This window comes from Geosmithia morbida (assembly GCF_012550715.1).
Source record: "Geosmithia morbida isolate 1262 chromosome Unknown scaffold_3, whole genome shotgun sequence".
Classification (NCBI taxonomy): Eukaryota; Fungi; Ascomycota; class Sordariomycetes; order Hypocreales; family Bionectriaceae; genus Geosmithia; species Geosmithia morbida.
In genome coordinates, this window is record NW_023336190.1 from 109936 (window position 1) to 130732 (window position 20797).

The 20797-nt window shown below is 56.5% G+C and overlaps 8 protein-coding genes across 8 annotated transcripts; 4 read left to right on the forward strand and 4 right to left on the reverse strand.

Moving 5' to 3' along the window:
* Positions 1–65: 65 nt before the first annotated feature.
* On the forward strand, positions 66–333 carry GMORB2_4980 (hydrophobic protein; the record flags this gene model as incomplete). The annotated part of the gene is made up of 2 exons (XM_035466954.1): positions 66–174; positions 284–333. Coding segments are annotated over 2 exons (159 nt in total), but the record flags the coding sequence as incomplete, so codon positions are not given.
* A 620-nt stretch (positions 334–953) lies between these two features.
* GMORB2_4981 (ubiquitin-like modifier-activating enzyme ATG7) lies at positions 954–3211 on the reverse strand (the record flags this gene model as incomplete). Its single annotated transcript, XM_035466955.1, has 2 exons — positions 954–2919; positions 3006–3211. The coding sequence occupies 2 exons, from the start codon at positions 3209–3211 to the stop codon at positions 954–956; spliced, it is 2172 nt and encodes a 723-aa protein (XP_035322967.1).
* Positions 3212–4432: 1221 nt separating this feature from the next.
* Positions 4433–6141, forward strand: GMORB2_4982 (ubiE/COQ5 methyltransferase family; the record flags this gene model as incomplete). Its single annotated transcript, XM_035466956.1, has 3 exons — positions 4433–5108; positions 5316–5423; positions 5597–6141. 3 exons carry the CDS (start codon positions 4433–4435, stop codon positions 6139–6141), a joined length of 1329 nt encoding a protein of 442 aa, XP_035322968.1.
* GMORB2_4983 (Demethylmenaquinone methyltransferase) lies at positions 5562–6393 on the reverse strand (the record flags this gene model as incomplete). The annotated part of the gene is made up of 2 exons (XM_035466957.1): positions 5562–6173; positions 6343–6393. 2 exons carry the CDS (start codon positions 6391–6393, stop codon positions 5562–5564), a joined length of 663 nt encoding a protein of 220 aa, XP_035322969.1.
* Positions 6394–6911: 518 nt separating this feature from the next.
* GMORB2_4984 (axial budding pattern protein 2) lies at positions 6912–9869 on the reverse strand (the record flags this gene model as incomplete). Its single annotated transcript, XM_035466958.1, has 1 exon — positions 6912–9869. One exon carries the CDS (start codon positions 9867–9869, stop codon positions 6912–6914), a length of 2958 nt encoding a protein of 985 aa, XP_035322970.1.
* A 1562-nt stretch (positions 9870–11431) lies between these two features.
* Positions 11432–12747, forward strand: GMORB2_4985 (protein N-lysine methyltransferase METTL21A; the record flags this gene model as incomplete). Its single annotated transcript, XM_035466959.1, has 3 exons — positions 11432–11697; positions 11879–12049; positions 12390–12747. The coding sequence occupies 3 exons, from the start codon at positions 11432–11434 to the stop codon at positions 12745–12747; spliced, it is 795 nt and encodes a 264-aa protein (XP_035322971.1).
* A 3303-nt stretch (positions 12748–16050) lies between these two features.
* On the forward strand, positions 16051–16935 carry GMORB2_4986 (Allergen Asp; the record flags this gene model as incomplete). The annotated part of the gene is made up of 1 exon (XM_035466960.1): positions 16051–16935. The coding sequence occupies one exon, from the start codon at positions 16051–16053 to the stop codon at positions 16933–16935; it is 885 nt and encodes a 294-aa protein (XP_035322972.1).
* Positions 16936–17696: 761 nt separating this feature from the next.
* Positions 17697–20394, reverse strand: GMORB2_4987 (Fungal domain of unknown function (DUF1712); the record flags this gene model as incomplete). Its single annotated transcript, XM_035466961.1, is given in 2 exon segments — positions 17697–19996; positions 20007–20394. 2 exon segments carry the CDS (start codon positions 20392–20394, stop codon positions 17697–17699), a joined length of 2688 nt encoding a protein of 895 aa, XP_035322973.1.
* Positions 20395–20797: the final 403 nt, after the last annotated feature.

The following is a 20797-nucleotide window of genomic DNA, read 5'->3' on the forward strand; positions in this document are numbered from 1 at the left end:
CCCTCTCTCTATATATATAGATATATATCTCCTATTACAGAGACTCACCATCTGACAAAATCCCCAGTGACATTTGCAAAATCTTCTTTGCCATCATTCTCCCCCCCGTCGGTGTCTTTCTCGAAAAGGGCTGCGGTATCGACCTTCTCATCAATATCGCCCTGACCATTCTCGGTATGTTCTTTCTCAACCTCCCTCCACTTCTCTCTCTCTCTCTCTCTGTTGCGTGTCCCCTTATCCTTGATAGACGTACTAACAAAGATTTTTTTTTAAAAAAAAAAAGGTTTCATCCCCGGCCTCATCCACGCCCTCTACATCATCTTCAAATACTAGACCATCATCTACCATGAATTCCCTCCGAAAATGACATCATCTCGTTACGTCACCACTCGGAAAGAACATGGGAAACGATGACGAACAAGATACGCTACATAACGATCCCGAATTGGGACAGCTTTACCTGCTTTCTCCTTCATCTTCTTGTTTCTGTTTGCGGGGGACTCTGTGTTCCAGTTTTCTCTCCACCACTCTCCTTTCTTTCACCCTCTTCCTCTTTCTTTCTCTCCTTCTCATCTCCCCTACCTTCTCAGCCAAAGGCATAGCACGGAGCAAAAAACCTGGATTATGGGACGAGGATGATTTTTTTTCTTCTCAATATTTAATATTCGATACCCATGACCATTCAATCTTATATGATATCTTTCTATGTGAAGTCCTTCCATGTTGAGAAAACCGTCTTGATAGACATAAACTTGTCGTGGCGCCGTGGACTCCGATGAACCATGTCTTGGCTCGCAATAGCTTCTAACCCAAGTCGAAATGAGCAGACGAAAAGAAAGAAAAAAGAGAGAAGAGATAGAAAGAAATGAAGAAGAAATAAGAGAAACACCACCAACACCTGCCAAGGAAACGAGCAAACAGGAAAAACAAAACAAAAAAAGAGAGAGGCCACGTCAGACAAGTTCCCCTTCCCCATCCTCCAGCCCCTCCTCATCCCAATCCACGTCCCCAGCCATCTCCTCCGCCCGTCTCTGCACCTCAGCCAGACCCGACAGTTCCGCCACATAATCCTTCTCTCGCAGTGCCCGCTTGACAAAGTCCCACCCCCCCTTCCGGTACGCCCCGATGATGGACGGGCTGCACGCGCTGCAGCAGTCGTAGGACTGTCCCCTGATCACCAGCTGCTGAAACGTCGACACGTACCCTCGGATCTGGTGCGGGACCAGACCCAGAGGATGGGAGGGGGGGTCGCGCTCCGGCGTCGACTGGGGGCTGGACGTCTGCGGCGCCGGCGCGTCCTTTCCCTTGGGGTGCTGGAGGAGGCTCGTCAGTAGTTCGACGAGGAGCGCTGACGCCATGGCTGCTACGCCGGGCCGCGTAACGGTGCATTGCTGGTCTAGTGTCTGGTCTTTCATCGACTGCAGAGGAGTCAGCATCTCACTCCGGGATGAAGGTGTCGAGAAAAAGAAAGGGGGAAGAGTAAAATCAGGCGAGAGATGGGAGGGGGGACCTACGTCTGCCGGCGCGACGACATCGTTGCAGAAATAACAGCCCAGTCCAGCCTCGGAACTCTCCGACCCGTGCCGCATGACGACGTATGAGTCGAACCCCAGCGCGGCATTCATGACAATCTTCCCCGCAGCCTTCGCCATGACCGTCGGCAGCCACCGCGACTCCCTCGTATCCATGAGGAGAAAGACGACGTCGTGCGCCTCGATCAGCTTCTTCAGCTTCTCGAAGTCGGCCTGCGTGCGCTCCTCGTCCGTGACCGCGTGTCCGAGCATGGGCACCTGGAGGGAGTGTCCCTCGGCGTCTACGCCGGGGTATATCCTCTTGAGCATGCGGGCCGCCTGCTCAGCTTTTGGCCGCCCGCCGCCGACGCAGTCGTCAAACTCAAAGAGGGGTTGCCGGACCGGGTTCGAGTACGAGACTCTCCCGTAGTCGACAAACGTCACCTTGCGCACGCCCCAGCCCAGCAGGTTGCGCGAGACGTAGCCGCCCAGCGTTCCCGCCCCGAGGAGTAGGCACTTTGTGTTTTTTATGAGCTCCAGGTCCAGATCCGGCGCAAGCCGCCACTTCATCAGCTTCAGGTTCAGATCCACAGACGAGTCAGCCAGACGGCTCGGGTCCATGTACTCGCCCAGGTTGGCCTGCTGCGCCTGCAGCTTGCCGTTGCGCGACCTCTCCCACCCGGTCACCTTGGGCATCTCTTTCATGGCCGTGCTCCCCTCATCCGCGGTGGAGTCTACCTCTATAGGGAGCACCACGCTTCGCGCCTCGTGACGCCTCGCCCACGTGTCCCGGTAGCAGAGCACCTTGGCCTTGGACAGCTTGAAGCGCTGGCGCATGAGGACCAGGAGGTTACGCAGCGGCCAGCCGGGACCCTCGGCGTACGTCGACGGGTCGGCGAAGGCGACGTACCGGTCTTCCTCCGGCACGTCAGCCAGGAAGCCGTTCTCGAACTGCCGCAGCGACGCCACCTCCCACCGGTAGGGCAGGCGGTTGGCGGCCTCTCCCTCCTCGGGCTCGGTACTTTGGCCGCGCACCTTCTTGGCGAGGAAGAAGCCGTGCTCGCGGCTGTCGACGCTGTAGCGCCACGTGCCCACGCGGTCCACCAGGGCCGTGCTCTCGTCGGCGTCGAACCGCTCGGCGGCCCCGGCCCGGCGCCATTGGGGGTCGGAGTGCAGCGCGGGGAAGGCGAACCAGTAGGTGAACTTGTACTTCTTGAGATCGGCGTACGACAGGATGATGAAGGACGAGAGGAGCGACGGGACAGAGTAGATGCTCCCATCGTTGATGGCGTCCCAGATCTGTCGGCCTGCCGTCCGTATCATGGCCGATTTGTCGGTGTTTTTGAAGCCGTCCAGCGTGTTGACATTCTTGATGATACCCTCGGCGCGGGCGGTACCGAGCGGGGTGCTTCGGGAACGTCAGTACCCCTCGATGCAAGACTAGGTAGCGGATAGATGGGCAGATAGGGATAGGGAGGATGGATACAAACATACTCTTGGCTGGTGAGGGCATTCCCCAGGATCTGCATCTTGCAACTGGAGTCCGGCTCGGCAAACCGCGGCTCATACAAACCCAGGACACCCCGAGCCGAGTCGTCTAGCTTGTCATAGTCGAGCTTGGACGCAAACAGGGCTGAGTAGAAGGGCAGCTCAATCTCTGACGTAAACGTTGCAAACTGCAACGGCGCATGGGAGGCCATTTCTTCTTATATATATATATATATATATATATTGTATTGGGAAGGGGGGGAGGGGAGGGGCGAGCGGGGAATGGAAGTGATTCCCGCGGCGACACGCGCCTCGTTGTATCTCAATCTTCTCTGTTCTGCTGACGGGAGATTCAACAGAAGAAGCGGAAGCGGCGAGATGAAATGTTCGTACGGATGACGAAATAGAGAAGAGACAGAAAGGTATCGGTCGGTCCTGTCAGAGAGTCCAAGTTGGCATAGACGGTTTGAGAAGAAAGAGCAAGTGCAAATACAGAAGCGAGGCTGTTTTTGCTAGCAAGGGAGACCCCGAGGGAAGAGGAAGGAAGAAGGAGAGCGAAGACAGAAGGCCGGTGGTTCGTCAGATGATGCAGGGGCGCATGACGGTCCGTTTATCGTGGTGTGCGTTTACTGTGTACGGCCGTGTGTTGCTGTCGTGTTTGTGGGATGGATGGACAGGCTTACGGTATCATCTGGTTGGCTTTCGAAACATGAACCACCCAGATCGCCCCGCGGCGGGGCTCCAGGTGGTGAGCACTGAGAGCAGCTGCCTAATGTTAAATCCGGTCACGTCACAGGGCAGCACAGGCACACGGCAGACGCGGGACTCAATCCGGCTATTGGTTCATTCCATAGACTTCATCGATGCACGCAGTCATTGAATAGGTGCCTTTTGGCTTAGTCAGAGTCTTGGTCGGAATATACTAGAGAGTTCAAGAAGAATGAATGGTTCAGAGACGGAAAGTATCTGACAAGGCCTCTCACACATCTTCAGTTATCGTCTCTCTCCCAAATTTAAGGAAAATCTCAGAAAAGAGGGCAAGCAGACTAGCGACGAGAAGAAAAAGAAGAGAAAGAAAAAAACACCAAAAATAGGAACTCCGGTACAGGGAATCGAACCCTGGGCTCCGCGGAAGGGTACTTCCCTCAGGTTATGAGAGCGCGAAATGTTAGCCACTACACCATACCGGAAGTGCTGGCTGTCCATGTTCATTCCCAGTACATGTATGTGGCTCCGGTGAGGTTTGGGGGGGCTCCGCGGGACTGGCAAGTGATATCATATTAGTCTTAGACGTCATCCATGTCTCTCTCTCTTATACGAGGACAACCAGATTTCATTTCCCAGAGCATGTCCGTCATCGATCAATCAATTATATCCGCAGAAGGAAGAGCCCACAATAGTGATTGAGAACAGTGATATACGCACGGGAAAGGATGACGGCCAAGACGCACAACGCCTACGCCCCAGGCCACTCCCCCGACCAGGTAAAGCACCACGAATGGCGCACGGCGGAGAACAGCGCGGCGCACTTGATCCCCCACCTCCAACGGCTGTCTTCCGCAGATCCTGGCCTCCAGCTCCTGGACGTAGGCGCGGGTTCGGGCACCATCACGGCCTCTCTGGCCAGGTATATCCCGGGGGGCCACATCACGGCAACCGACATATCCGACGAGATACTCGACAAGGCGAAGCAACACGCGCTCTCCGAGGGTCTCTTGGATGACGAGCCACGGCTCTCCTTCCAGAGGGCGGACGTCTACTCGCTCCCGTTCGAAGACGCCTCGTTTGACGTGACGCACGCCCACCAGGTTCTCTGCCACCTGGATGACCCCGTCCTTGCCGTCGGGGAGATGCTGCGCGTCACGAGGCCCGGCGGGGTCGTCGCCCTGCGAGAGACGGACATGCACATGTTTGCCTTTTGGCCCGAGCTTCCCGGTCTCCTGCGCTTCCACGAGCTGCAGGTCTCTACGCTGCTTGCCAATGGGGGGCAGGATAAGGGCGGGAGACGTCTGGTCAGGTGGGCGCTCGAGGCGGGGGCGAGGAGAGAGCATGTCGATGCTGGGTTTGGCACTTGGTGCTATAGTGCTCCTGAGGATAGAGAAGCATGGGGTGTGTTTCCTTTTTTTTCTCCATCATTCTCACTGCTCCATACTTTCTTATTTCTCTCTCTCTCTCTCTCTCTCTCTCTATATATATATATATATATATATATCTGCCTAGAACGAAACAACCCGAAGAAAAAAAAAGAAGAAGAAAGAGCAAGAACTGACTCCAAGACTTGGTTAGCCAACTCGATGATTCAACGCCTACGAACAGGTCAGATACGCACCAAGGCTATAGACATGGGTCTAGCTACAGAGACGCAGCTAGGCGACATGGTGGTCGCATGGGAGACGTGGCGGGACACGGACGAAGCAACGCTGGGTATAATGAACGGGGAGGTAATAATCCATACACAGTAGATATATATATATATATATGTATATATATATATATACTTGCATGTATTTATATATATATTCATCCAAGACAAAATCCCTCTCTCTCTCTCTCTCTCTCCGTCTACTTGCGCAACCTCGCCAACGTCGACTTCATAGACTCCCCCTTCCTGAGGGCCTCGAAAGTCTGCTCGTCAATCTCCGCCCTAGCCCCGCACAGCTCGATAACCTGCTCCGCCAGGCCGGGCGGCACCACGACGACGCCGTCCCTGTCGCCGACGAGCACGTCCCCCGGGTTGATCCACAGGTCGTCCCTGAACTGGACGGCGACGTTGATCTCCGAGGCCCTGGTGAAGGTGTTGCTGCCCAGGATGGACGTGCCCCTGGCGAACACGGGGAACCCCATCTCCTGGTGCTCCCCTACGTCCCTGACGCGCCCGTCCACCACCACCCCGGCCGCCCCCAGGTACTTGGCCCGCGTGGACATGAGCCCGCCCCAGCAGGCCGAGTACATCTCCCGCGGCTGCTGGATGTACATGACCTTGCCCGCCTCGTTGCAGTCGGCGAAGTGCTCCGCCGGTTTGGGGGAGGCGGTGTCGCTCGCGGGGACCATCTTGACCGTCACGGCTGGCCCTAGGATCTTGGTCGTGCCCGTCCGCTGCTCCGGTGACCACATCGAGAGCCCGTCCAGGAAGCCGCCGTAGGGGTATTTGAGCTTGACGAGAGCGTCGCCGATCTGTTGTAGTTTGTCAATGCTGAGTCCTTTTTTTTTTTCGTCTATGCGCGTTTTCCTTCCATCCTCCTCCGCTTTTTCTCTTTCTTCAACTCTTCTTCTCCTTCACCCCCTTCCTTTTGTTCTCGTCTACTCTCTGGACATGCTGGGAGCGGAAGCTTGGATGACGTACATCGCAGGTTGAGAAGGCCCGGAGGCGCTGTAGAGCAGCAGTAGACGCCATTCTGGGGAGTGTGGAGACGTCAAGACAGTCAGAGGCACATGGAAAGCTGTTTCGGCAAAAAATTCAAATCGTTCCAAGTGTGAGAATTCAAAGTGTAAGATGAATTGATGATGGAGCTGCTCAAAACGTCATTGAATGTAATCTTATCTGATCTGACGTCGGACATATGGCGCCTCGGCTATTCGGATCGCCCCCCCCTCTCTCTTACCTTTTTCACGGTGCACATGCCCGATGAGCCTACGAGTGCTTAAGTGCTCGTCAATACGAGTAATGCTTCGGCATTCTTGAATACACCTCTCTTCTTCATTCGATTGAAAAGATATTTAGTTACAAGACGTTCATCGCATTAATTGTCTATAATAAAAACTCGATAGAGAGAAGAAGAGAAAAGAAGGAAACAAAAAGAGAAGAGCCCTGCTAGATGCCTTGCTTTTTTAAAAAAATCAGAAATCAGAAATGACCGCCAAATGCTCCAGGTATCATGCCAATAGAGACAAAAGAAATCAATGATAAAGAAGTCACAGAAACGCCTTGAAACTCCTCTCTGATACCAAACCAGCAGATTCCCTCTCTCTCTTCCAATTACACGCCTCGGCACCGGCTGACAACCCATCATCCTCTTCATCCTCTTTCGCTCGTCCCTCATAATCCGGTTCCTCATCCAGACCCGAGAAGATATTCGCAAACGACTTCTCATGAGCCTCGTGAACGGTCCTGATCTTGGGAGCGGCAGTCGAGGAACCGGCATGGGAGCCGAAATCACGGTTGATACCCAGCCCCGGAGTCGAATACAGAGGAGCCGAAGCAACGGTATTCATACCACCGGGGACAGCATGCTGCTGCTGCTGCTGCTGCTGCTGCTGCTGCTGTTGAGGGACCGCGCCGGCACCGGCACGTCCGAGAACCCTCCAGTTCTCCATTGATCCGAATGACGTGTCCGACAGGAACGAGATATGCGACGACCGTGGTGGTGCGCGACGGACAGACGACAGCGAGGAAGCCTGGTTGTTCTGGTCCGACGGCGGACGAGCAACCTGCGGTGGGCGAGGGAGTTCGGGTACGGGATCGGCACCTGACGACCCGTCCTCCTCGTCCTCGTCTTCGCGGATGGTGCTCCAGTCCTTTTCTGAGCCTTCTGTCCTGCCGCTGCTCATCGCTAGAGGGGTGGGCCTAGCCCAGAAGGTGGGATCGTTCTCGATGTCCTGCGCGGTCCGGTGCATTCCCGGGAGGGCGGCGGAGCTGGTCGTCATCGTCGAAAAGACTGCTTCGGAACGGGGGCCGCCGCCGCCGGTATTAGTGGTGTAGTATGACGAGGGAGCGCGTGTCCCGTGGTGGCCGGTGGCGTTCATGCCGGAGATCTCGTCGAGCGTGGGGATCGTCAGGTCGAGGCGGTTCCTGAAGCCGGTCGTCTCCTCGGACATTGGTATGAGCGGCGGGGTGGGCAGGATCTGGTGCGTGGAGTAGAGGACCGTGGTTGCCGAGTCCCGGCTGCTGGATGCCTTGTTTCTCTGCAGATCGCGCGCATCAGACCTCTGGTCCACGGCCGTCTCTTCGGTTGTGAACCACGAGCCGCCCTCGGTGCCGGAGCAGGACTGGGCCGTCTCGATACCTGCACTGTGCATGAACACGTCGCTCGGAGGTAGTGATGGGCTGTCCGCTGCGGATGCAGGTTCAGGTGCAGGTTCAGGGGCAGATGCAGGGGCAGTGGCAGTGGCAGTGGCAGGGGCAGATGTGCGGTTTCCGGGGAAGCTGAAGCCGGGCAAGTTCGTGGGTGCAGGGCTGGAATGTCGCTTGGGTTCTCGCTTGGATTCCCGCTTGCATGCCCGCTCAGACGCGCGCTTAGATGCTCGCTTCTCCAGCCAAGATGGCGAGCCTTTCCGTGCGCCCACGCCCACGGCCGCGAGCGCCTTGGCGTCCATGTCGCTGCCGGACTCGGTATGCTGGAGGGAGCCTTCGACGGGGGGGGAGATCTTTGAGCGGAACTGCTTCGATAGGTAGGACCCGCGACGGCGGCGGCGACGGATGAGGAAGGCGACGAGAGCGGCGAGGAGGGCGACGGACAGGATCGGGATAAGGGTGGCAAGCAGGATTGCCGTGGTTCCGATACCGCCATCCTTCCTGTCCTCGCCACCGGAGCTTTCGCCCGTGTTTGACGACGTACCCGTGGGCATGGCCGTCGCAGTAGTGGGTGTGGTGGTGGTGCTCCCGTCGGGTGCGAGAAAGGTCATGGTAAGGGACTCGGTCTCCCTGCGACTGGAGCTCTTAGACGCGGCTTCGATGTCGACGCTGACCTCACCCGAAGCCGACCTGGGCACCTGGCCAGCCAGGATGAAGCCTTGGAGGCTGAGCCAGTCCTGGTCGGGCTGGGTCTCGAAGACGACGGAGACGTCGGAGGGGTCCTTGAAGTGGGGGCGCAGATCGAGGGTGAAGTTCTCGCCGGGCGTGACCTCGATGTCGCGGAAGGTGCTAGAGAAGAGGACGGTGGCGACGTTGATGACGACCATGACATCGAGGGAGTCCGAGTGGGAGTCGGTGAAGGTGAGGGTGAAGTTGGCCGAGTGGTCGTCGCTGCGCGGGGTGCCGTGGAGAGACCAGGTGTTGCTGTCGAAGGAGAGCCAGGCAGGCGTGTTGGTTGTCGTGACGTTGAGGTCGCCGGGTTGGACCGACTTGCCGTCGAGTTTGATGCCGTCCTCGAGGGCGTCGTACTCGAAAGAGTCACCCCTCGACGTGTTGAGCTCGATGACGGGGTTCTCGGTGCTGAGCATGTGGGCGCCCACGACTATAGAGAAGTCGACGGTGGCGGCAGAGAAACCCTCAATGTCCGAGGCGATGAGGCGCACGGCAAACGTCTGGGGCGATTGGAAGAGATCGTCGGCACCCGGTGTGGTTCCCGAGAAGGTCAAGGTCGAGGCGTCGAAGCGGATCCAGGCAGGGAGCGGGCTGCTGTTGCCCGAGGTGGCGTAGTAGTTGACCCTGTCGGGAACATGGTGGAAGGTCTTGGAGCTGAAGCGGTAGGTGAACGGCTCGGAAGGGTAGACGAGCAGCGACGAGGGCGCCGAGTATGGGCCGAAGCCGTCGATCTGCTCCGACAAGGGCACGCGCACGCTGGGACCGACTTCTCGCGATACGACTACCGTGGATCTCATGGTGACCGACCCGGTGCCGTCGGTGGCGATGATCTCAACCGTCTGGCCCACGACATCGCCCGAGGGCACACCATCATCGTCAGGGATGCCATATAGCTTGCGCTCGGAGCTCTCGAGGGAGATCCAGCTCGGGTGCTCGCCCAAGGTGTAGTTTATGGACAGGTCGGAGGTGAAGGTGTGGGATGAGAAGACGTATGTGAACAGGCTGCCTGTCCTTGCGACGGGAGGCAGCTGCGCGTTGAAGGGGAAGGACACGACGGGCTGACCGGCGACGAGGCCCAGCAGGAGCTGGACGAGGACCAGGGCGGCTGCGCCGAAGGAGGATGCCATCGCGATGGCAGAAGTCGGTGCGCTTCGAAGCGCAGGAGCCCAGGTGGAGAGAACAATGCGGGTCTGCTGGTTCGATATCTGGACAGGATGGATATATCGCCGGGGTCAGTATCGGGCGAATATACGGATCATCACCAGCACAGCAGATGGAGAAGCGAGCCGAGAGAGAAGGAAGAAGAGTTGGCAACAGACTATGGACTAGGAAGAGAGGAGGAGAAAAGGAAAGGAGGGCGACACTGGGTTGAACGCCATAGGCCCTCCCTCACCATGGCCATTCACTGCCATGGCTGGAGAGGCTGTGAGAAGCGATATCGATCCCTTCATTCCTCGAAGCTTGGGTGTAGTATGGGATGTGGGGAGGAGGGGTGGGAGGGGTGAGGAGGACAGAGCTAACGGACGAAACGAAACGCAGGACGCAAGTGTGCGTAATGGTGGTCACGTTGCGAAATGAACCGTAGCAGCGGGAGGCGAGTGTCTCAGAGCAGCCTACGAGCATCTGAGTACCGAGTGTGTGCGGTGATGTAGGAAAGTACTGCATGCACAGGCAGGCAGTAGAGCGTCATGAAGGGATGGGAGTCGGAAGGCCGGGCAGAAAGGTCAATTGTTGAAGCGGCATTCCAGCAGCAGGTTAGCAGAGGGTATTACGGGTACTATGCCCTTCTGTAAGATGGTGACAGTGGGACGCTGTATCGGCGGTTGGTGGTTGGTGCGTGTTACAGTGAGACATGAGATGCCATTGCGCGGCAATAGATCGCTAACAGAGGCGGGGTGGGTTCAATATAAAGACGGGGCAGTTTTAGGGGGTTCTTCTCTTCCCCTATATGTAATCTGTAGAGAGCGAAAGGGAGGAGAAGGGAACAGAAAAGAGCTGGGCATTATCGTTCACATTATTGCCAGTAAGTGTTGAGAGCTCGATGCATTCATTATCTGTAACGTCGGCCTGAAGAGGCAGCTTGTCCTGTTCCTGTCCAGGCCACTCCGGCGTCGGCTTCTCTCTTCGGGGTCTGGACCCTGCCCGCATGTCCCCTAAGGCTGCCAAGGCCCAAGCTGCCTGGATTCACTGAGGCTGTGGCCTATCACAGGCTGTGAGCGACGGTGGGTGAGTCCGTCCTGGGCGATGAATCGGACCCTTGACTGCGGCTGCACCTCGCGTGATTTCAAGGGACCTTCGCCCACCACGGGAGCCTCCCTCACCCTCACTCCTCGACCGGAGGAGGCACGACCAGAAGAGCAGGAAGCGCTACGGGCTCACTGTCTTTTTATTCTTCTATATAGTACCTACCACCTATTAGCATTACCCTCTATAGATTATTATATCACTGGTGAACGGGGGGGGGCACGCTTTATCAGCGCGGGTGCATCGCACCTATCCTTCTTTCTCTCCTCTCACCCTCCCTCTACTCCGTCCCACCTCTTATCGGAACGCACAGCCAGCACGCACACACAGCAATCACTAGAATACGTACGCAGAAGAAGAAAAAAGACGCATACACCCACAGAGGTCCCGACGAAAGAATAGAAGAAGGAAAAAGAAGGAAGGAGGAGAAGAAGACGGAAACGAGATGCCTGGTTCCGTCACCCCTCCATCGCCGTCGCCATCACCGCCTTTAGACCCGGTGGCAGCCATCGGCGAGGGCGGTCTGGCCCCGCTTCCCACTCTCAAGATCAAGGGCAACACACCCATCACGTTTGACGGCCAGCTATCGCGCACGCTACAGTACCACGAGGATGTGAGGACGGGATGTGGCGGGCAGACGTGGCCTGCCGGCATGGTCCTGGGAAAGCACATGCTGCGATATCACCGGGAAGAGTTGCAGAATGCAAGAATGTGAGTGGGTGGTGTCTTCCCCGGGAGAGGAAAGAGGGTGGTTCCTGGCTTGACCCTGTTTTTCCGAGCATCATGCTCCGTATCACCACGAGATGCTGCGTATTTTGTGGTACGGGTAGTTGATGGTGACGCATGGGCATGAACGGATCAGGGCCGGCTTGACTGACTCTGAGCCAAACAGCCTCGAGATCGGTGCTGGTGGCGGTCTTGTCGGTCTAGGAGTCGCGCTCGAATGCGACGGCATGCAGAGCAGACTTCTGCTAACAGATCAGGCGGAGATGCTTGAACTCATGGAGCACAACATCCGACTCAACGACGTGGAGCACCGTGCAGAGGCCCTCATCCTCAACTGGTGCGTATCCTGTCCCACTCTATTACGCTTTGAACTAAGAGCACGGAGCAGTCCATCCTCTCCCCCCCTCTCTCCTCTCTCTCCTTTCCCGCCCTAGAAAAAATGGTTTCCTTGTTTTGTACTGCGAGGTATGATGTCAAGCCAAGGAGCGTGTGTCTCTATCAACTCCTCTTCTCAGACGAAGTGTGATACCTGCACTCTGCGTGTGTGATTGGCTGTCAAGCGTGAAGAAGACGGAAGGACAGGCAACGGAGGAGAAACAGAAGGGGGGAAAGAAGTGAATGCTGATAAAAGGGACCTTCATCCTTCTGCGTGTCGTCGTCACGTTGCGAAACAATAGGGGCGAAGCACTTCCTGAACAAGTCGTACAAGTCAGACCGAACGTCATCATCGCAGCCGAGTGCGTCTACTTCGAGCCGGCCTTTCCGCTGCTGCTGCAGACGCTCAAGGACCTGCTGGCCCTCAACGACGAGGCCGTCGTCTACTTCTGCTTCAAGAAGCGTCGCCGTGCCGACATGCGCTTCGTCAAGATGGCGCGCAAGGCCTTTGTCGTGGACGAGCTGGCGGACGAGGACAGACCAGTCTTTGAGCGTCAGGGGCTGTTTCTCTTTTCTTTGAGGAGCCGGAACGGCCGCAAGGCAGGCAGCAAGGCGAAGGAGGAGAGTTCGCATACGGAAAAGCATACGCCGCACGAGTAATCGTGGTGCTGATGGGCATTGGTTGATGAATCAACAGCAGACCATCCAGGCCCAGGCGTGATGACTAATGATGGCACACGGGCTATGTGCAGACGGACGGGACAGAGAGAGACCCCGTTAGAGCGAGAGAGGGGGGGGAGGGAGGGAGGAAGAAGTTCGGTGCATGGCATCATCTCATCTCTACCATGGCATTACATCTCTTACGATATTATCATATTAACAAATACGAGTATAAAGTAAAAAGGATGGTCCCGTGTGCCGGTGACGTTGAAAAGCCTAATTTTCCTCAGCCATCGCCCCCCGGGAGGCGGTACAAGTCGAAGATGATCCGAGGTTTCGTACTATGCCACGACATTTCACGGCCTGTGGCACTTTTACGACGCAATAACTATCCGACACCGCAAACCCCCTGTACTCATACCCGTACTCTGTATTATTATTATTATTACTCGTAATCTGGGAGGGAGAGGGGTGGCCTACGAGCACATGTGTCATTGCTAGGTAGTACTGGCGTAATTTCGGCACGTACACCAGCATGGCCTCCCTCTCTCCAGGATACTCGAGAGAAGAGAGGGAAGGGCATGGTGCGATGAGAAGGTGTCGCAGTCCGTTGGTATTACAGAGGTCTGGCGGCGGTGCGTGATCGATCGCGAGTCGTCGAACTGCCTACTCGCTGTACTCGTACCTGTGATCGGGGAGAGATTCTTTTTTACATGTACTCGTATACCATGCAATCTGTACGTACATGTACGACAAGATGAGAGTCATGAAGAGGGTGGGCCTGTCCAGCGGTAGCACCCCGCGGCGTACAGCGACGCTTGACAACGTGGTGGCTCACCAGTGGGGGGGTTCTCTTTTTTTTTTTTTTTTCTTCTCGGGAGAGACCTCAGTGTAATAATCCCCTTACTCGTTCTCCTCTACGGAGCACCCCGACACGAAATCGTCTCATGGCAGGAAGGGATGGAGGGGCCGGGGAGAGAGAGAGAAGAAAAGAGTGGAGGAAAGGAGACGAGTCATTGGGATCGGGAGGTACGAGGATACGAGAGCGCAAAGACAGACTACGGATTGCAGGTACGGGTACACACACACATGATGGGACGCTGGGCGGATGAGTTGGCCTGGGTCGTAGCAGGAATAATACAAACAGCAGCAGATTACTGCTTAATCCTGGAGAACATGATGGTTGATGGATCAGACAAGGGGACAAGAGGCCTTGACTGCTCGTGCACCGTACAGAGAAGTCGCGGAGCAATACGATGTACCCGTACAGATACATAGCACGTCATGTAATGTGTAATGATACTCCGTACTGCATACAGATTACAGATGTACAGTCTACGAGCACGGACACATGAATAGTGACGAGTGACGATGGCAGGGCCGTGCAGCGACAATGTTGACACATTGTAATGGCCAAACGCCTCGGGCTGCTGGTAGGTTGCAAGAGACTACCCGTGCTCACGGCAGGTAAGGTAGAGAAGACATTCCAGTCAGCGGGAGGAGAAGTCTTCTTCCGACCCTCTCTCGCCTCGTCGACTCGTACATGATGATATAGGGGGGGATCGATGACTCTGTACAGATTACACGTACGAGTAAGCAGGTACGTGCCGCTCATGGGTGTTGCCTGTGTATACGTGTTACGATACGAATACGCCAAAGTTGCTAGCAGTGATAAAATAATGACTCCGTAGAGTGGGGGGGACAGCACGCGCGCGCGCGAGAGAGAGAAAGAGAGAGAGAGGGAGAGAAGGAAAAAAAAAAAGAATGAAAGAAAAACAGTCCAGAAGCTGCAGCATCCCAGCAGGGGATGAGGCAGGGAGGGGGTGGACGAGGCTTTTCAGGACCGGACACCCGGCAGTATACGATTACCCGTATTACATATTATATACATGTGTATATAAGTATATATATGTACCCGTACAGCCCATCCGTAGACGCCAGCGACAGAGCTGGCGGTTGGCATGCATCGGGCCTCTCTCTCTCTCTCTTCTCTCTCACAGCGCCATCTTTCCTCTTCTCCGTAGATGGTTTGATACCTGGTAGGGAGAGGGGATCGAAAGGCTGAGAGAGGTGAGAGAGGAAGGGGGGTGGAAAGCCTGTGCACCGCTCACCACTATGCATCAGCATCTCTCTCTCTCTCTCTCCCACGCAGGGCCAGCAGATGGAGTGGGGAATGGGAACCCCATATTACTTTCCTTACCAGGTATATGACCAATAGGAAGTTATGGTGTCGGTGGGTTCCTCTCCAGGGTGGGGGGGGGTGGCCCACAGAGGCGCGCCTGAACCTGGAAGGATGGAAGGGTCCAGGCGGCAGACACTGAAAAGCTCAAGGGCCCACACGGGCTTTGGAAAAAAAAAAATAATAAGAAAGAAGAAAGGTACCTGCACGGCGACGACGGTACAGATTGCAGCGTGATGCATGTAATGTTACTCTATACCATACGTATACTCGTATACCCAGAGCCCAGTAAAAGTAGAAGTAGCCGTCCCGCTAGCGCCGCTGTACCTGACCACCGACCACTGCTGCGGATGGTGCCTTACAGCATGACGAATCACAGATCGCTCTGTCCGTGTGGTCTATCCATCCGCCCACCTGTCCGTCTGAACCCTCGGTGCTGTACAGTGTACGGCACGACATACGACGAGATGGAATCACGACTACGGTCCGAGAATGAATAATGGGAAGTGTTCGACGTACTCGTATACAGGAGGGAGGGGGGGTTACGTACATGTACCGGAAGTAGTAGCAGCGGCAGTAGGTAACAGTCCAGAGACCCGGTATCGAGTACCGCGGTGTAGTGCTCTGTGATAGCGGCCAGTTATCATTGCGCTGAGTACAGATCACTCCCTACAGCAGGTAGGTGGTAATAGGTACCCTGTGCCTGTACCTGTACCTGCGCAGGCACACCACGAGCACACTAGAGCCAACTCCACTCCCGTCAAAAAAAAAAAAAATCCTCCTTCGCTCCGTATTCATAAAATGCCATGGACCCCTCCCCCTGCTCTTTTCCCTCATCCCCCCCCCCCCCCGGTTCCCTTCTTCTCCCTCTCAACCCCATATCTCATTCTATTTCCTTGATTCAAGAAGAAGAAGAAAAGTCTCTCCCTCTTCTTCTTCCTTTCTTCTTCACTCTCTTGAGCAGGTCTCTCTATTCATTCCCTCTCAGACAAAACCTCTCATCTCGTCCTCAACCTGTCACTCCTTTTATATACCTGGCACATTCCCTCTCATCATACATACATAGAAGAAAAACAGATCCGTACAACTGAACAGCCAAGGCCAAGTCACACTACGTTACCAAGATGAAGACTTCCATCATCACCTCCGCCCTCCTCGTCGGCGCCGCCGCCGCCGCCGCCGCCGGTGGCAAGCACAGCCAGCACGGCCACAAGCACCGTCGCAACAACGACAGGCGTGCCCTCATCACCGAGACCGCCTGGGTCACGGAGACCGCCTGGGTCACCGAGTACCAGGACGCCACCACCACCACCATCCTGGCCGCCGCCGTCTCTCTCGAGGCCCTGTCCGAGCCTCAGGCCGAGGAGGTTGAGCCGTCCACCACCGCCGAGCCCACCACCGCCGAGCCCACCACCACCGAGCCTGCTGCCCCCGTCGTCGAGCCTACCACGACCAGCACCTCGACGACCGAACCCGCTCCCGTCGCCGAGCCCACCACCTCCACCACCCAGCAGCAGGTCCAGCAGGTCCAGCAGCAGCCCACCACCACCTCTACCCAGCCAGCCCCCGAGCCTACCACCACCACCCAGCAGCAGGTCCAGCAGCAGCCCGCCACCACCACCTCCTCCGAGGTCGCCGTCGTCTCCGCCAGCAGCAGCGTCGATGTCAGCGTCGGCACCGGCGGCGGCGGCGGCGGCGAATCCCACCAGGGTGAGATCACCTACTACACCGTCGGCGTGGGCGCCTGCGGTGAGGACGACACCGGCAAGGACGAGTCGGAGAACATCGTCGCCCTGTCCCACCTCTTCATGGGTCTCCTGTCCAACAACAACCCCCTCTGCGGTCAGACCATCACCCTCTCGGCCAACGGCAAGACCACCCAGGCTATCGTCAAGGACAAGTGCATGGGCTGCGCTCTCACCAACATCGACGTCTCCACCAAGGTCTTCCTCGAGCTCTTCGGCACCCTCGACGTCGGCCGTGCCGACATCACCTGGTCTCTCCTGTAGGGGACCGGATCTTCTAGGACGTGAAACCCTCTTTTACTCTTCTTCTCTTGTGTACATATTTTTTTTTATATTCCCCCCCCCCCTCTTCTTAGGAATACTTGGATACTCTTTTTTTTTCACCCTACTCTCACTGTTTTTGTGTCGTACTTTTTTTTCCTTATATATCTACGCATAGGAATCAAAGTAGATGGGGAAGATCTACCTGCGACAAAAGGGACTGTTTTTCTTCACTCTCTTTTTTTTGTTTCAAAAAGAACCCAATTGGAAGGATTGGCATCGGAAAATATACACACCTCGTATCGTTACTTGTTCTTGAATGAATGGTCATCATACTACTACTACTACTACTACTACTACTACTTACTGGACCCACTACCGGTACCTGTGATCGCATCTCAGTAGAGTGGTCGTTGCAGGTTGTTCACAACGCATTGAAGACGTGAAACATTTGACTCGTACCTCACTCATATAATACACCAAAGGCCTGTACTCTGTAATAAATAGTGGCGACTCTAATCTGTACCTGTCTCACAGCATGACGAGACATGGACAGAACACGGGGTTATGATGAGACAATAACAGTAGGATAGAACATGGGGTATGCAAGAGCTGTGTTGTTGTTTCGAATATTATTGTTTCCTTTCGGACGTATAATCACGACTACTGATTAGATTCCTTTCCGACGCAGATAATCAGGTCAGGATCATAACAAGATATGCCTAGGATCGCAGGAACCCCCCTTGAGTCATCCCTATCAGTCTTCACAGCAAGGTGAGCAGCTCTTCGACATACCTCCTCGTGTCGACACCTATACCGTGAGCCAGCCGTCCCGCCCCGTCCGCTGCCTCGCGCCTGAATCCGACATGGTCACTCGCCCTCCTGACGAGAAAGATGTCCTTGTCCACTGTCGGAGGGGGCACCTCTCTCTCCTCTTCTGCCTCTTCTTCTTCTTCTTCATCTGAACTATTCCTACCACCGAATTCGGATTCGGATTCGGATTCGTGAATCGTGGATAGATTGGCGGTTGCAGCTGCCGAAGCACGGTGGGGAGTATCGTGGCCGTGGTGATTGAGTAGTCTTGTCCACACCACCCACCATCCTCTCTGGGTCTTTTGTGTACGTTCGAGGAGGGAAGAGGGAGGGGGAGAAGAAGAGGCAGAGTGTATGGCCAGCATGTGAAGATGGGTGTTTAGCGCGTCGGCCCTGGTCCAGGAGTGTATGCCGTCGGGCTCGTACGTCTCCGGGATGTCGGGCATCGTGGAGTGCACCGTCAGGGCTGTCGGGTCCCATACCAGGTCGTAGATTGATGGTGACGATGCGGAGTCCGACGAGGACCACGGTCGCTCGGGACGGTACCGCGTCGACGAGAGGAGGGGCTTCCTGAGCGGTGCGAGCTGGCGGTGCAGCGAGCGGTAGCACGAGTCCAGTGCCAGGGAGTCCGTGTGCGTGTCGAAGAGCAGGGTGAATATGAAGGGGCGGTTGACGTAGACGACCACGCAGACTCTGGCGTCTCTGCTGTCTTTGCCCTCCTCGTCCTCCTCATCCTCACCCTCCGCCTTTTCCCCTTCTCCTTCCTCCTGTCTATTCCTGTCCCTACCGTTGCGGGCCGTGCTGAGTCCGACGTTCAGTGTTCGGGGCATGGTACGCTGGTTGGTTGGCTCGCCGGAGCCTTCACCACGTTCCGCCTCCCCTTCACCGAGGACCTCTTCAGACTCGCCGCTCCGGCCGATGAGGAAGTGGCCCTGTTCGTCCAAGACTGTCCCGCGGCGTGTTGATGCTGCCGTGTCGGCCGGCGCCGTCGTCTTTTGTTTCCGGTCCTCCGTTGCGTTTGCGCTTACGTCTGCCGTTGCGCCTCGCACAGGGAGGCTCCAGTATGTTCCGTATCCCATCTTGAGATAGCTGACCATTTTGTCGAGCTTGCCTTCTTCGGCTTCGGCTGGTCTGTCTTTCGGTGCTGGCGGGGCAGGGTTCTGTGCTGCTGCTGTTGTTTCCGGTGCTTTCCCTGCTTCGATCGTCTGGTCTGCTGCTTTGCTCGGCTCTCTAGGTTCTCCTTGAGCGTCCGTCTCTGGTGTACCCTTTCGTGCCTCTCGTGGTTCCTGTGACTTGTCCGTGGATACCGCCTCTTCCAATTCGTCTCCAGGCCGTCTCTCTTGGACTGGCGGTGCAGTTGGAGGAGAATCGCCAGCAGCCCGCGTCTCCTCCTGGCCTGTCGTCGAGTCCGGCGGCGCTCCGGTCTCGGCAGACTGCCTTGACGCTCCCGCTTCCACGTCTCCCCTCCTCCCCTTCCTCCCTCTCTTCCCCTTCGCCCGCCTCGTCCCCGTTGGACTGTCGATCACCCCGTACGCGTGCTCCCCCCAGGTATACAGATCTTGCATCCAGAGCGTGACATCTCTCAGCGAACTTCTCGACAGTGCACCCGTGCCCAGGAAGATAGCGCCATCCTCGGATCGGGGCTCCTGCCCCGTCCCCAACCATGAAGGTGGCGGCGATAACTTCTGCTCACGGTCACCCGAGACACCCACCCCGTTACCGTGCTCCTCCCCCTGATCGGTGCCAAATCTCGAGACGATAAGATCCACGAGGCCGTCGACTCTACCGACGAGACCCTCTAGAACCTCCCTCTCCCCGCTGCCCCTCTCCTCCTCGCCTACTCCGACGCCCAACTCCCCCGACGCCGCAACGTTGATACCCCCGTATACGTCGCGCGCGGGGTTACCGTGCATCATGACATTCCACGTCGAGAGGTACAAGTCCCAGTACCGGCTCAGCAAGGCTACAAAGCGGGCCCTACCGCCGATGCTGGCGGTGGTGGTCCGAGAGAAGAGTGCCTGCAGGGACGCGTCGTGGTGCAGGAGAAAGGTATTGTGTGCGCGGACCAGGTCCGCAAGGATGAGGTTGGCCGGCTTCATCTCACGCGTCGAGTACTCGAATTGCTCTTCCGAGCTATATCCGGCGCTGCTCTTTGTAGGAAGTCGTGGAGGCAATGGGATCCTCGTGAGGTCAATGCTCTGCAAGAATGTCGTCAGCCACAACCCGTCCCCCAAGGGTGATTTGGTGAAAGCTGCGAGCACCCACAGCTAATATCCACCATCCCGGCTCCAGCTCATGCAGTATAACCCTCGACTTGTCCGTGTCTATAGCATCGACAGGCGCCCCGCCGGCGAACCCCCGGCTGAAGTTAGCCATGCCCTGGGCCAGGCCTATCTGCCTCAGACGCTCGTGCCGCTCCTCCTGTGATATCCCCTCCGTCGGCCTGCTGCTCCGGGCATGACGACGCCGTCGCCGGTTCTTGCTGTGGTTGTCATGGTTTTCACTGCTGCTGTTCTGTGTCGTCACGGAGGCGTAATACACTATCTGGTCGTCGAGCGTCTCGTCGGTGCTGCCGAGGGACGGGTTGAAGATGGCCAGGAAGCCTAGGCGGGCTGGCGTTAGGCCGCCTGCTGCTGCTGGAGTGGCCATGGCCAGGCTGGGGAGGAGGGCCGAGCGGGGATATCCTCTCTACGAGCAGCAGAGAATTCACGCACGGCTTCCAAGCTATTTGAGGACGCAGAAAAAGGTAGAGCTAGAGCTGGGGACGCCCGATGAAGGGGAGGTGTGACGCAATCGATAGAACCCCGAGACATCGGAGCGGCTTTACCGCCAAGTTGGGGAGGTTACGGGGCTGTAACTCACTGTATTTATTTTACGAGTACCCATGCTACAGCTTCAGCTTTGATACGCGCTATACAGATCAGTTACCCGGCGTCAATGTCGCGTGGCCGTTCATCATGAGATGTTGTACATGTAATCATTGGTATACATCTCGTTCTTTACTGCTTATTTTGGTCATTAATGCGTTTCATTCGTCGTAATGTTCCCAGCC